The sequence below is a fragment of the Schistocerca gregaria genome, chromosome 3 (assembly GCF_023897955.1).
Source record: "Schistocerca gregaria isolate iqSchGreg1 chromosome 3, iqSchGreg1.2, whole genome shotgun sequence".
In the NCBI taxonomy this organism is placed as follows: Eukaryota; Metazoa; Arthropoda; class Insecta; order Orthoptera; family Acrididae; genus Schistocerca; species Schistocerca gregaria.
In genome coordinates, this window is record NC_064922.1 from 409271404 (window position 1) to 409286995 (window position 15592).

At 47.9% G+C, this 15592-nt stretch overlaps 1 protein-coding gene across 1 annotated transcript in view; it reads right to left on the bottom strand.

Annotated features, from left to right (window-relative positions):
- Positions 1-15592, bottom strand: part of LOC126356208 (venom carboxylesterase-6-like) — a 128961-nt gene that overhangs the window by 97434 nt on the left and 15935 nt on the right. The window contains exon 2 of the mRNA XM_050007021.1: positions 6660-6797. Coding sequence (XP_049862978.1) covers positions 6660-6797 — 138 coding nt within the window. The remainder of the gene's footprint in view (positions 1-6659; positions 6798-15592) is intronic.

A 15592-nucleotide genomic window follows, 5' to 3' on the forward strand; every position in this document is an offset into this window, starting at 1 on the left:
GAGGTAGTTGCCTAAATAAAGTTCTGGATAACTGTGTACTTCAGGTCACAACGAAAATGCATAACCTGCATTTTGGAGAGAGAAAACTGAAGCCAAAGGAACAGCCCGCGCAGAGGCCCACCAGATGGTAGTTTGGAGCTAGCGCTCAGCCGATGCTACTGAGTGGGAGCTGCACCAGATGCAAAAATCGTCGACATACAGTGCCCAGGTAACCACAAGCCCAACAGATGTTACAAGTCCCATTGATGGCTATGAGGAAGAATGGGACACACAACACAAGACCCTGGGGGATACCGTTTGTGAGCTAACATCCCAAAGATGTTCGGGCTCACATGCGGCTCCTCTTCGTCAAAATGTCTTGGCTCAAACTTATTTAGGTGTTGAACTGCAAGTGTCATATACACACACACTAAATTAGACACTTGTGACCCTTTGGTTAAATTGTCTGGCTGATGGCAAGGGTGTGAAATACAAAGTTAACATAATATATAATAACCGTAATAATAATATCTGGAACTAAATTAATGACCCATAAATGATGTAGACCACACAGTTGCGATTTGGTTAGAATAATGTTTATTCAGAAAGAAAACTAGTAGTGAAAGTGGTTGTATTTAGAGTTACTGTTACACTTCAGTGCATATCCATTTTACACAGTTTGATCATTTGCAATCTTATGAAATACAAGTCTAATATTCCACCTCGTTATCTCTTTGAAAAGTTAGAGTTGACACCAGGCACGCAGCTGCTCACCACTCAGCGACCAAGTCCCGCGATACCACACAATCCGAAATTTTCCAAGTCATTTCACTTCTTAGCTACCTGAAGACTGACCATCTGCTTTCGCGTCTCATTCCAGAACTGTCCGCTTTCGCATCTGTCCCAGAATTCCCTCTGCCTGCCCCCGGCTGCGTTTTCCACACACCGAATATCCTCGCTCAACTGACTAGGGCAGTTCCCTTTCCTGAAGCCGTCCATCTGATTGGCTACAGCTTATTCTACATTATTTTACATTTTAACATGTCTGAATAATCAAAGCTTGACCACTTTCACGTTCTAAATAAAGTGACAATAATATCCATTACATAAGAAATGTTAAATTCTTTTACATATAACCAACACAATTCCCTTCTTAGCTTTGAATGCCATGGCCAGTAACCTTGCACCCATGTGCTTACTGATAAAAGAACAAAAGTAACTATTATGCACTAAACTTTACAACAAATATTCGATTACCTAATGATTGAATAAGGTGTCATGCTGTCATCATTCAATGTGCTTTGTGCGTAGGAAATGACGATCTGATGCTTAACTGAAAATACTGATAATTTAAATGTACTATATCTTTTAAACAAATAAAGTTACAGAGTTGATATTTACAAAATTTTACGAAACTTGTTAATTTTGATTCAACAATAAATACTAAATTATTATAGATATGATCAATATTCAAGTTTTATTGGGTTCACCATAAACATTTATGGTGGATTAAAATTACTGTGGCTCGATTCCCTGCATTACTACAGAATTAAATAGTTTCCATAAATGATTCACTTTATAGCTGATCTTAGGTCTGCCATATTTAACACTGCTACGTCTCCTCGGCCACCAAGATGATCTACTGGGTTTCCCTATGACGTAGGTTCTCATCTGTCTCACCACACTACAGCGCTTAGGCCTCAATAGACAACAGCTGCCCGTGAGTTTCCCCATCTCATGGTGAATCTGCACCTTTTGTGGCATCCAGTCCTGGACGACAGGGTTCGTTTCACAATTCCTGGAGGCTGACTCTTTTGGCCATATACTTAAATAAGAGGACAATGCTTGTTAACTCACATGTTCTACTAAATCCAAGGGGTGCTGAGTGAAGTGCCTGTGGGATTGTCATTATGACGGGAAAGCACCTGTGAGCCAAATGTGGTTGAACACCCTGCCCCTGGGTAACATCCAATGTTTGATCATATGGTTGTGGATGGAACCTGGACCTGGGACTGTATCACGTGAATAGATAAGAGCCTGCAAGAATTCTCATTCACTGAAGAGTTCATTATAAAGCTCAGCGTGGTGAGGGTTGAAACAAAGGGATCTGTTCAGCTCGGCATTTCTGCTTGAGAAAGGTAACGGGACAGGAAGAGGACGTCGATGCTGTCACAAAGTGTGCAGTGATGAGTTCTGCAAAGACCAAAGGGTCAGCACACAGAGCACCTTGAAGGATAAGACCCTAGATAGTTGACTGTCACTGTCACTGTCAAAGCTTGAACCAAACTTGCGACGAACAGGTGTATGTCCCCAGGGAGGAAACAGCGCTCCCAGCATTCTTTTCTACTCTGGTTAATAAAGTAATGAGCATTAGCACAGAGACATTTGAAAGTGAGGAGGGTGGTATGTGAATGGTGTCATTTAAATCGCTGCAGCGACCGTTAGCTGTCCTCCACAGCAACTGCTTGGTCCTGGGTCCACAATGGTATCTGTCGACGAAGTTTGGGGCCTGTGCATAAGGGGACAACAGTGCCAACAGCATGAAGAATAGTGGTAGATATTTCCTGCACAACTACATCAATGCAATTCGAGAGAGGCAGGGGAATGACAATCACCGGAAAGTGGTCACTGTCACAAAGATCATCATGGGGTGACAATGTAGGGAAGCCACGACATCTGGGGAGGAGATCGTGAGATTGGTAGTGGTAAATGTGCCATGAACAGCACTAAAAAAAGTGGCACTCCCCCGTAGAGGGTGGTGTGCATTGAAGTCCCAAAGGAGGGGGAGAAATGGGGGCAGGACTTGCTGTATTATAACAGACAGTTCAACATAAGGAAGTGGTCTACCTGGAGGGAGGTAGACATTGCAAACAGTGAGTGCCGGAGTCATTCGTACTCTAACCATTATTGCTTCCAGGTTGCTATGAAGGGGGATCCAGTCACTAATGACATTAGAGTGAAGCAAAGCACAGACCCCTCCAGATGCTACCCAGTGGACAGCATGGTTCCAACAGAATGCCCGATAACCACGAAATGTTGGAGAGTGGTCATCATAGAAGTGCGTTTCTTGAAAAGCAAGACAGAATGCACAATGGGAGGAAACAAGACATTGTATTTCTGGTAGGTGACAATAGTAGCCATTGCAATTCCACTGGATTATCGTGTGGCAAGAGTCCAGGTTAGACATAAAGAAGCCGAGAGGAGGTCTTGTCACTCAGTCAGTGGTCATCACCAACAAGGATGGGGTGACATCCATAAATAATATGGTAGACTCAGGCCGCGAGGGACACCACCACAGGGTTGGGGGTTGAGTTGGGGAGGGGGGGGGGGAGGGGGGGCAGGATTGTCCCAGGACTTATGTTTTCTCCTCCTCCTATTTTGGAGGCGCAGGAGGGCAGGGCACTGGGGGAGTACAGATTTCTGCAAGATCCAGAACCAAAAGAAAGCGGGCGGCCTTTGTGTGCACAGATGGTGGGTCTCATGGCCAAGTTGTTGTTGTTGTTGTTGTTGTTGTTGTAGGCTTCTGGTATGAGAGACGCCAGGGAGAGGGGTCCGGATAGGGGGGGGGGGGGCGGCACCAGCGGCAGGTAATGAGGAAGGGGGCTCTTCTTCGGCCGGGGAGGGGAAACAGCTCCCTAAGGAGAGGTCATGGGAACTGCAGGGGAGGGGGAGAAAAGTGAAGAGAACAGGGCTGGGGTAAGGAAGAGGTACGGACAGGGGAAAACAATGTAACACAAGCAAAAGTTGAGGAAAGTGACACAGGATGGAGTATCTCATATTTTTTATGAGCCTCAGCATAAGACAGGCGATCCAGGGACTTCTACTCTTGTATCTTCTTTTCGGTCTTGTTAGCTGGGTAATCTGGCAAGTAAGGGAAGTGGCAGTCATGGCAACTGACACACACACAGGAGGTGGAACACAAGGGCTTCCCTCATGGAGTAGGTGTCCACAGTCACCACACAGAGGGTTCACCGTGCAGCGAGGAGACATACCCCCAAAACCCAAACATCGAAGGCACCTCACAGATGGTGAGAAATAAAGCTTCACGTCACATCTGTAGCTCACAACCTTGAGACCTTCTCTGGGAGGATTTTGCCCTTGAAAGCCCGAATTAAGGCATTGGTATCAGTGTGGTTGTCTTTGCGATCCTTCTACACATGTTGAACAAAATGAACACCATATCGTTCCAGATAAGCCCACAGTTCCTCATCAGTTTGCATGATGAGGTCCCTGTGAAATATTACTCCCTGGACCACATTCAGGGCTTGGTGAGGGGTAATATACACTGGGACATTGCCAAGATAATAATAAGTATGAAAAGCTGCATATTGTGTGGCAGAAGAAGCTTTGTTCAACTGGGAGCCCAACCACACCTTACTCAGAGACTCCACTTCACCAAACTTGTCCTCAATATTCTCCACAAAAACCAATGGTTTTCTTGCAGTGAATGTGTCACTATGAGTCCTAGTACAGCTAAGGTACAGGGGAAAGTGTTTCATTCCAACACGGTGAGCCTGGCCCTCCTCTCAGTGTGTAGCCAGGGAACAGAAGGCTACTAGGTCATATGAATCATTCAATGATCATTCACCATTTGTTTAGACAGCTGTTTGAAAATGGCCAGATTTTTGTAGCTTGATACGCTTCATGCACCAAGTATCCACCATGATATCACCCGCTCCAATTAGAGCTTTACACATGGGTGCCATCCAGTCACAGCAAGAGCCACCCGGCACAGTGACTGTTGCCGGGAGTTCCGATGCTCCTCAGGTATCAGTAGTGTGATCCCTGTCTCATCAGGGAGCTCAGCCAGATGGGTGCATAGAAGCTCCACCACATGGGCTGGCTACAAGTGCTGGTGACCTAGTAGGTGGAGGGGAGCTATGGCAGGGAAGGAAGAGGAGGGAGAGGAATCCACACGATAGACACAAGGGAGGGAGTTTTTTCGCAAATGGCTCACACTAAAAACAGAAAATTTAGGAGTGGAGATCAAACCTCAAGTGGGTACCTAAACACAAAAAAGGATAAAAGAGAACAGGCAAGAAGAAACAAAATTCCAAATAATACAGGGAACCAGGCGGATAACCAAGTCGACATAAATCAGAACACCAAGACAGGGGAAGGAGAGCACAGTGGGGGAAGAGCGAGGATAGGGATGGAGGGGCAGTGTCAAGGAAATGGAGACAAGGAAGGAAAAATGGGCTGCAATAACTCGGGGCCCCATTTACGCCACACATGAACTCACGAAAAGAGCCATGAGCTCCCTGAGAGGAACAAGAGAAGTGAAGGTTTACTCAAAACTCACAGGGGAAGAAGAGAAGAGAAGGTGTTACTCAAAACTCACAAACAATGACAAATTCCTGCAAGGTTTAGTCTGGGGGAAAAAGAAGCAACCACCATGCCACTATTCTCAAACATGTCACATTTGGGCAACTACAGCAGAAACGAGGGTAGCCAATACAGCACTGATGTAGAAGCAGCACCCCGATTTCTAATGTACGCAACCCTCAACATTGGACTCATACTCGTTCTGTTTTTAACATCCATGACCAGTACTCAGGAAAAAGAAGGTTACTTTTGGTTTATAGACCTGGATTGAGCATTATGTTTGTGCAAGTACGTGGCATGGGGGCCTTTTTTGTGGTCCAGGCAAAACCTTCAATTTTATGAGAGAGACTGCTCATCACTGCAGCCCTTCTGTGGCCCATCTCTGAATGCCAAGAGATATTTTGGTGTGGTAGGGATGGTAACTATCACACTGGAGGTACTGTTAGTGACTGGTGGGTTTGATCTAGTTATTTCTGAGGAATAGGTGGGGTAGATTTCCAGGAGACAGCTTGTTAAGCCAAAGAGTTAACAGTGAATACAAAACTTGTGCAATGTACCCACCACTAAATATTGCATTTCGATTTGATGACACTACAGGCAGAAACACACCAGTTCTTTATTTGTGGCTCACAAACTGCCTCTCAGCAAAATGATATGACACAAAGGAGATAAGGAAACTACTACTTAATGCTTTTATTGCTCTGAGTAAATCAGGAGTGTTAAGTTTCAATGACATTTTTATACTAATATGGTCTTGGATAATAATTCTGACTCCCAAATTAATCCACAAATTATCTGTCACTGATTTATTTCCAGCAGTGCAACTGAAGCCTACACATTATCCTGGCCGGCATGATGGTGACCTGTTTGAGAACTAGCTGCTAACCATCTACATAAACCACTGAAAGCCTTTACTCACCATGACAAGCTTCTGTACATCGACACAGTCACTCTGATGAAGCAATTATACTGAAAGGAAGTGGACACACTCAGGATGTATACATTTAAACAGTTACTACAAAAACACCATAGTTACGTAATTTTAAGTCATCAGCTCCCAAGAAACATGTCTTCTCATAACTGGGAGGGGGACACCATTTCTTACAAGATATTTTGTTTACCCAATTAATGTATCATATATTACAGAAATATTATTTCTGTTCAAGACTGTCTGATGACAGCACTGACAGCATGATGGCACAAACATTAATGTTTATTTAACTCCACAATCTAATTTATGCACAACACTAATAGTCCAGTTACCAGCACCAGACTTTTTTTTAACATGCCCTTTCTTTTAATAACACAACACTGTCACTAACAATGTTCATGTTAATAAGAGAGATTTTTGTTACCTGAGGAGTAAATAGATTTAAAAATAAACAGTCTTCACTGCCAGTGACACTTCCTATTTTGAGACTCCACTGTAAACATTGTTCACCATCTTCAATGGTATCTTTCACTCCAGTCCAAGATTCTGGCAGCTGTGGATCCTGTTCACAAAACATATATGATTAATACCAATGAAGACAAACAAAATAATCAATTATTTTGCAAGATTAATAAATACTAAATAATTTAAGCATTATCTAAGTTAATAGTGGGCTTTTGTGTGTTCTGCTAGGTTATTATTTCCCTTTTACACACAATTTTTATACACTGGAGGGTGGGAGACGATGAAGAATAAGGAAATGTCTTCAACATGTTGTTTATGCAATCAAACAGCAGCAAATGTAATTACAAGGTTCAGTGCAGTTTGTTTTGTTTTGGGGCACAAAAACAACTAGTGTCATATGTGCCCTTGTCAAAACTGTATAACACGAAGACAGAGAAGATTTAGAAAATAACTATACATTAGTCCCAACTGATGTGAGAGAAGACAGCTAAAAACATGAACGTGGAGAAAGGGCAAAAAATACACCATACAGAAACAGAGGTCCAAAATTAAATGGCCTTCGCCATATTGCTTTGGCAGATAAAAAGCAAAACGTGGTCGACAGCCTGCAAGTCATTTGCTAAGATGGCCTACAACTCTGAAGGAAAACCTAAACAGAAAGAGTTAAAAGATGGGCATTCCCTCATGAATTGACACACAGTTAAAACTTGGGTGCAATGTGTATGAAGTGGTGGAGTAGCACCATTTAGCAAATGACGATGGCTAAAAAGGCAGTGCCCAATATGCAGACTAGTTAAAATGACCTCCTGGTGGAAGGGCCAAAAGGAGGTCATCCTAGCTGCTGGGAGAGGTTTAATAAGCCAGAGCTTATTACCATGAAGGAAGGACCATTGGCAACGCCAAAGGGACACCACATCCTGACAGACGGCAACACAGAGATCATGGGAGGGAATATAGGTACTCGTGGGCTGAGGTACGAGGACAGCAGCCTGGCATTAGTGTCAGCAGCCTCGTTTCCTGGCAGACCAACATGACCAGTAACCAACATAAACAGCACAGTGGCTCCGTCGAGTGATCAAGTGGCAGTTTTCCCAGACAGGGAGAAGAGCCAGGTTGCGAATACTGAGCAGTGTACTGAAAGCCGTTATCAAAAGACTTGGATTCCAATGATGAAGGTACACCCGACCCCATGGTCAGTCCGAGAACAGAACTGAACAGAACAGAACAGAACAGAACAGAACAGAACAGAAAGGGTGAGCAGGGGAAGAGGGAATATTTATGGCATAGGAAACTAGGGGCTGGGACCACCAAATCAAAAGGGAGGGATCCCAGCATCAACCAGAAGACTTCTGCCAGGACTAATGCAAAACACACAGGTGGCTGTACGGGTACCACGAGGGTGAACCTGGTCCAAGAGAAGCAATGTGTAGGGTGCAGCTGATCCATAAAATTGACAGTATTAATCAAGGTAGGACAGAACCAACACCTGGTGAAGGCAGAAAAATGTCAAACGAGCTGCACCCCAAGAGATGTGGCAAGAAGCAAAGGACACCAAATTTATGAAAACAGCCAACCTTCAGATGATGGATATGGGGCAACCAAGTAAGTGTGTTGTCGAAAAGAAGACAGAAGAAACGGAACTGGGGGACCACAATCAGGCACTGGGCACTGAGGTAGAGCTCCAGATCAGGATGGGCTGTAGTACTGCAATAGAAATACACCATCCTCGACTTAAGGGGAGGGAACTGAAAACTGTGAGACAATGTCCACGTGGAAGCACACCAGACACCACCCCGGAGCTGCTTTCCTACAGAGGCCACCGAGTATGAGCTAGCCCAAATACAGGAATCGTCCACTTACAGAGCACGGGTGACCAACAATCTGGCAGAGGCCACAAACCCATTAATTAGAAAAAGGAAGACAATACTGAACCCTGTGGAACACCATTATCCTGGGTCCAGGGAGAGCTGAGATGAGTGCCAGCCACGACTCTAAATAACCAGTGGGATAGGAACTGGTAAATAAAAATTGGGAGGGGACCCTGGGGACACCACTCATGGAGTGTAAGGATGATGTGATGGTGCCAAGCTGTATCATAGGCCGGAGGAAGAGTGAAGAAAACTGCGACAAGATGGTGACACTGAGCTAGGTCTGCCGAACTGTAGTTTCCACCTGAAGCAGAGACCGACCCTTCCGAAAGCTGCACTGGTAAGGAAATAAAAGGTTTCAAGGTTCAAGGACCCAACTGAGCCGACACGCCACCATCTGTTTCAATAACTTAAAGGAACATTAGTCAAGCTGGTGGGCAGGTAACCATTAAGGGATGATAGATCCTTGCCAGGCTTTAAGGACAGAAATTGCAATCCTGTCTCTCCACTGACAGGGGAATATGCCTTTGAGCCAAATAGAGTTAAACACCTGGAAGAAACATTGGTGTTGGAGGACTGAGGTGTTGAAGCAATTGGTTATGGATGGAATCAGGGCCAAGATCTGAATCATGGGAAGAAGAGAGTACCAGAAGCAGCTCCCATTCAGTAAAAGGTTCATTATAGGATTCCACCTGCCACCTGACAAGGGTAAAACTAAAACAGAAAGCTTCAGCCCACCGTTTCTGGAGGAAAAAGGTAGCTGGAATGGAGACTAACGCAGATGCCATCTCAAAATGGGTAGTGAGGCATTCTGCGATAAATGATGGATCTGTACAAAGGCCACCTGGAATGGATGACTATAGCCGACAACCTTAGAGGGTGCAGAGTGTAGCCCACAACCCTGATGAAGTGACAGAAGAACCAAGAGAGGAGAAAGTGTTCCCAACACACCTGTTGCTCTGTTTGATTAAGTTATGGGCTATGACACAAATATGTTTAAAGGTAATGAGACCAGCAGAGGACGGGTACCACTTAAGACGTTGCAAGGCGTGACAACGATCATGGATAGCAGTGGCAATAGCCATGCTCCATCACAGAACTGGCCAATGGTGAACGAGACCAGCAAGCAGGAAATGGCAACCCTGGCCGCACGGATTATCGTAATGGACAGATCACGGATGACTTCGTCAATGCGACCTGATGAAGGTGGAAATATGACCTGGGAGGTCTAAGGAGGCCAATAAGTGTGATGGAAAGCCCAGCAGGATAACCTGGTCTTCACGAGGTGGCAAGGGAATGAGAGAATCAACAGAAAGTGGTCACCGTCACAGAGGTCAACATCTGATGACCGACGTAAAGAAGGAAGAAGGAGAGGGGAAGAGAGTGAAAGATCAATGGCAGAGAAAGTGCTACACATAATACTAAATGAGTAAGGAAACCATCATTAAAAAGGTTGTGGTCCACAAAAAACTGTTCAACGAGGAGCCCCCAACTAGATGAAGAAGCACTGCCCCACAAAGGGTGATGGGCTTTAAAATTCCCAGGGAGGAGGAAGGGAGGGCAGAGTCACTGAAGGATGGCAGTTAGGGCAGCACATGCAGACAGCCTCTCAGGAGGGAGACAGAGATGGTAAACTGTGACAACAGAGTCCAAGTGGAGCACAACGGCAACTGCTTCCGATGTGGTATGAAGTGGGATACACATACTAACAATATCTGTATGGACCAATATACAGACACCACCAGAAGCCCTCACAAGGCTGACAGTTCTGACAGAAAGCACAAAACCCATGAAGGGACAGTGATTGAGCATCAGTAAAATGAGATTCCTTGAGAACACAAGCTGCCGAGTAAACGGCAATAAGGAACTGAAACTCTGGTAGGTGACCAGTACTAGCCATTGCAGTTCCATTGACTAATCAAGGAGCCGGTATCCAAATTAGTGTAAATGGGTTGGAGTCAATCACACTGCCTGGTCACCATGCTTCACCAATGACAATGGGGTGTCATCCATAAAAAAATTTGAGACTCAGGTTGCGAGGGGGGAGATGGTTGGCTGATTGGTTGGTTGGTTGGTTGGTTGGTTTAAAAGAGGGGTGAAGGGAACAAACTACGAGGTCATTGGTCCTTTGTTTCTGATAAAACAATGCCACAAGTGTGAGAATAAAACAGACAAGACATACAATACAAAATGGAAAGAAAAGAACAACCACAAGAACAGAGGAAAAGCAACGAACCCTAAAAGGAACAAAAGAGGACAAAAAAACAGAGACAATAGAAACAGAAGAGAGTAAAACAAGAAAGCAGATTACAGTGGCTGGCCAACCACAAGAATAAAAAGGAGAAGCCAGAAACACTGTAACACATTAAAACTTCCACTCTAAAAGCACTAGGGTGGAGGACACAGAGGGTCACAAGACATGCACTAAAACCTACACAGAAGTATAAAACTCACTCTCACAGATAAAAAGTAAAACTAAAGCTGCTGCTGAGACATTGTCGCCCAACACCGAAGGTAGGGAGCTGGGAAAGTTAAAAGTCCACCAGAAAGCGGCTAAAAGTGGATAGTCCAGCAAGAGGTGGACAACTGTCATTTGAGAGTCACAGTAACACAGAGGTGGGTCCTCACGACGGAGTAGGTAACCATGCATTAGCCATCTATGGCCAACGCGGAGCCGGCAGATGACAACTGATTCCCTGCATGAAGACCACATGGAAGACTTCCACACATTCATAATCTCCTTAACAATACTCAGCTTGTTGTGCGTAATGTTATGCCATCCATCTCCCAAAGCCTGGAAACCCTGCAGTGTAAGACAGAACGCAGATCAGCTTCGGAGATTCCCATCTCCAGAAGCAGTTTCTGCATCGTCTATTTGGCCAGCCTGTCAGCAAGTTCGTTGCCTGGGATTCCGACATGTCCAAGAGTCCACACAAACACCACTGAAAGGCGGGACCGTTCCAGGGCATACATGGACTCCTGGACTGATGCTACCAGAGGATGGCGAAGGTAGCACTGGTCGACAGGTTGTAGGCTGCTCAATGTATCAGTACACAGCAGAAATGACACACAGGGCATGATGTTGTTGTTGTTGTTGGGATGTTTAAGAGGGACTAAACAGCTAAGGTCATCAGTCCCCCATTCCAAAAAACCGGCGAAACAAAATTTACGGAACAGGTAAAACCCCAAGGGGGGAGGAGACGCCCCTCCCCCCAGTCACTGAAAGAACACCAATGTGGCAGCGAACACTAGAGACAAGAAAAGTACAGACGAACACTGGACAGAAAGAAACGGAAGAAAATAAGAGGGTCGGAGACTGGTTGACTGACCATGGGAACAAAAATTGGGAAAGAGTCAACCACCCGAATACACACATTAAAATCTGCGACCAATGGGACACTCGAGGACAAGATACACAGAAAGGGAAAGGGACAGGTCCCCCCTAAATGGAACCATAAAAAGGACTACCACGGATAAAATTTAAAACGTCGTCAGCCATGGAGGCATCGTCGCATAAAACCAAAGGCAACGTGCCCGGGAGATTAAAAGTCTGCCGGAGGGTGCGCAGGCGGGGACACTCCAACAAAATATGGGCGACCGTCAACCGGGACCCACACTGACACAGGGGGGGGATCCTCCTGACGCAAAAGATGTCCATGCGTCAGGTAGGTATGGCCGATGCGGAGCCGACACAGGATGACAGAGTCCCTGCGAGAAGCCCGCAGGGAGGACTGCCACACATCGGTCGTCTCCTTAACAGCCCGCAGTTTATTCGGAGAAGTCAGGCTACGCCACTCGTCACGCCACATCTGAAGCACCTTACGGCGCAACGCCAGCTGCATATCACGAGCCGGGAGGCCGATCGCCAAAGTGGGGGTGTCGACCGCCCCTCTGGCCAGCCTGTCGACACGTTCATTCCCCGGGATGCCAACGTGACCTGGCGTCCAAACAAAGACCACCGAACGACCAGAGCGGGTAATGGCAAAAACAGACTCCTGAATAAAGGATACCAGAGGAGAAGAGGTATAGCAGCGGTCGATAGCCTGGAGGCTGCTCAGGGAGTCACTGCAGATGACGTACCTGAGCAGGAAAGCATATGCTCAAGAGCCCGCAATATGGCCACCAGCTCTGCAGTAAAAATACTGCAGCCAGCCGGCAAGGAGCGCTGTTCAACATGGGCAGCGTGAGCAAAAGCGTAGGCAGGACGACCATCCACCAGGGAACCATCAGTGTAGACAGGCTCACAGCCTGAAAATGAGGCGACGAGCGCAAGAAAACGGTGACGGAGGGCCACATGCGGAACCGAGTCCTTGGGTTCCCGTGCCAAGTCCAGGCGGACAGACGGACGGGTCATACACCAGGGAGGCGTGAGTGCACAGGCCCGGAAGGGCGGCAGAAGAGGGAACGACCCCAGTTCAGACAGCAGGGACTGGACGCGGACAGCAATGGAAAGCCCAGACCTAGGTCGCCGGTCGGGCAGAGGGAGAACCCTGGCAGGGAAAAGCAGGCGATGATTGGGATGGCCCAGTGAGCAATGCACGTGGACAGCATAGTCGGCGAGCAGTCGGTGGCAGTGAATCCGCAGCGGGGGAACCCCGGCCTCCACCAGCAGACTATCCACGGGGCTCGTACGGAAAGCGCCAGTTGCAAGCCGAACCCCACAGTGGTGTATGGGGTCCAACAACGTCAACACTGAGGGCGATGCAGACCCATAGGCCAGGCTCCCATAATCAAGCCTGGACTGCACAAGGGCTCTGTACAATCGCAACAGCGTGCTGCGATCAGCACCCCAAGACGCATGGCTCAGGCAGCGGAGGGCGTTGAGGTGCTGCCAGCACTTTTGCTTCAGCTGAGTAATATGAGGAACCCACGTGAGCCGGGCATCAAAGACGAGTCCTAAGAAGTGGCTAGTGTCCACCACTTCAAGTAGTTGACCGTCGAGGTAAAGTTCCGGATGAGGGTGGACCGTCCGACGCCTGCAGAAGTGCATAACTCGAGTCTTGGCCGCAGAGAACTGAAATCCATGAGTCAGAGCCCATGATGCCGCCTTGCGAATGGCTGCTTACAGCCTGCGTTCGGTGACTCCCGTAGTCGTTGAGCTAAATGAGATGCAGAAGTCGTCGGCATACAAAGAAGGAGACACCGACGACCCCACGGCTGCAGCCAGACCATTAATGGCCACTAGAAATAAGGAAACGCTCAACACCGAGCCCTGCGGGACCCCATTTTCCTGTATATAAGATGAACTAGAGGCGGCACCGACTTGCACCCGGAAAGAGCGGCACAATAAAAAGTTTTGAAGAAAAGCTGGGAGCTGACCACGAAGACCCCACTCGCGCAACGTAGCAAGGATGTGATGCCTCCATGTTGTGTCATATGCCTTCCGCAGATCAAAATATACAGCAACGAGATGCTGACGGCGGGAAAAGGCCGAACGGATAGCAGATTCCAGCCGCACCAAATTGTCCGCAGCAGACCGGCCCTGACGGAAGCCACCCTGGGATGGAGCGAGGAGACCGCGCGACTCAAGGACCCAACACAAACGCCGCCCCACCATACGTTCGAGCAATTTGCACAAAACGTTGGTTAGTGTAATGGGACGATAGCCGTCCACCACCAGAGGGTCCGCACCGGGCTTCAAGATGGGAACGATAACACCCTCTCGCCATTGCGACGGGAACACGCCCTCGCTCCAAATGCGGTTAAAGATGGTAAGGATGTGTCTCTGGCAGTCCCTGGAGAGATGCTTCAGCATCTGCGCGTGGATGCAGTCCGGTCCTGGCGCTGTATCAGGGCAATTGGCGAGGGCAGCGAGGAATTCCCTCTCGCTGAAAGGAGCATTGTATTTTTCAGAACGACGTGTGTGGAACGATAACGGCGTCCGCTCGGCGCGCTCCTTTAGAGAGCGAAAGTCAGGAGGGTAAGTTGCAGTCGCAGAGCTCGTAGCAAAGTGCGTGGCAAGGTGGTCAGCAATGGTGGCAGCGTCCGTGCAGACAGCGCCGTCCAGGGAGATTCCTGGGACACCCATAGGGGTCTGGTATCCATAAATCCGCCAGATGCGGGACCACACGAGCGACGGGGAGACACGGGAGCCCAAGGATGAAATGTACCTCTCCCAGCATTCCTGCTTACGCCGTGCAATAAGACAACGGGCCAAGGCGCGGAGCTTCTTAAAGGCGATGAGGGTCTCCAGAGACGGGTGCCGCTTATGACGCTGGAGAGCCCGCCTACGGTCGCGAATAGCCTCAGCAATCTCTGGCGACCACCAGGGGACAGACTTCCTCCGAGGGAGTCCAGAAGAGCGAGGGATGGCAGTCTCGGCCGCAGAAATAATTGACGAGGTCAAGACACGGACCATCTCGTCAATGTCACCCTGTGGGAGAGAAGCAATGGTGGCAGCCGAAGTAAAAGCCGGCCAGTCAGCCCTGTTGAGAGCCCAGCGGGGCAGGCGCCCAGAAGAATGGCACTGGGGCAGTGACAAATAGATGGGAAAATGGTCACTACCACACAGATCAGGATGCACTCTCCAGTGAAGGGATGGGACAAGTCCGGGGCTGCAAAGAGAGAGATCGATGGCCGAGAACGAGCCATGGGCCACACTGAAATGCGTGGGAGCACTGGTGTTCAAGAGGCTAAGGTCGAGCTGAGCCAACACATGCTCCACAGCGCGTCCGCGGTCATCGGAGACAGTCCCACCCCATAGAGGGTTGTGGGCATTGAAATCGCCCAGAAGCAGCAATGGCGGCGGGAGTTGAGCCAGCAGCGCAGCCAAGACATGTCGGGGGAGTTGCCCATACGGAGGAACGTAAACAGAGCAAACAGTAATAGCTGGCGAGAGCTCAATCCTGACAGCGACTGCCTCTAAAGGCGTCAGAAGGGGTACTGGTGAGCTACAGACAGAGTGGTGAACAAAGAGGCAAACTCCACCTGAAGCTCGTTGACAGTCAGTGCGGTTCTTATAGTATCCCCGATAACCGCGAAGGGCAGGGGTCCGCATTGCTGGAAACCAAGTTTCCTGAAGAGC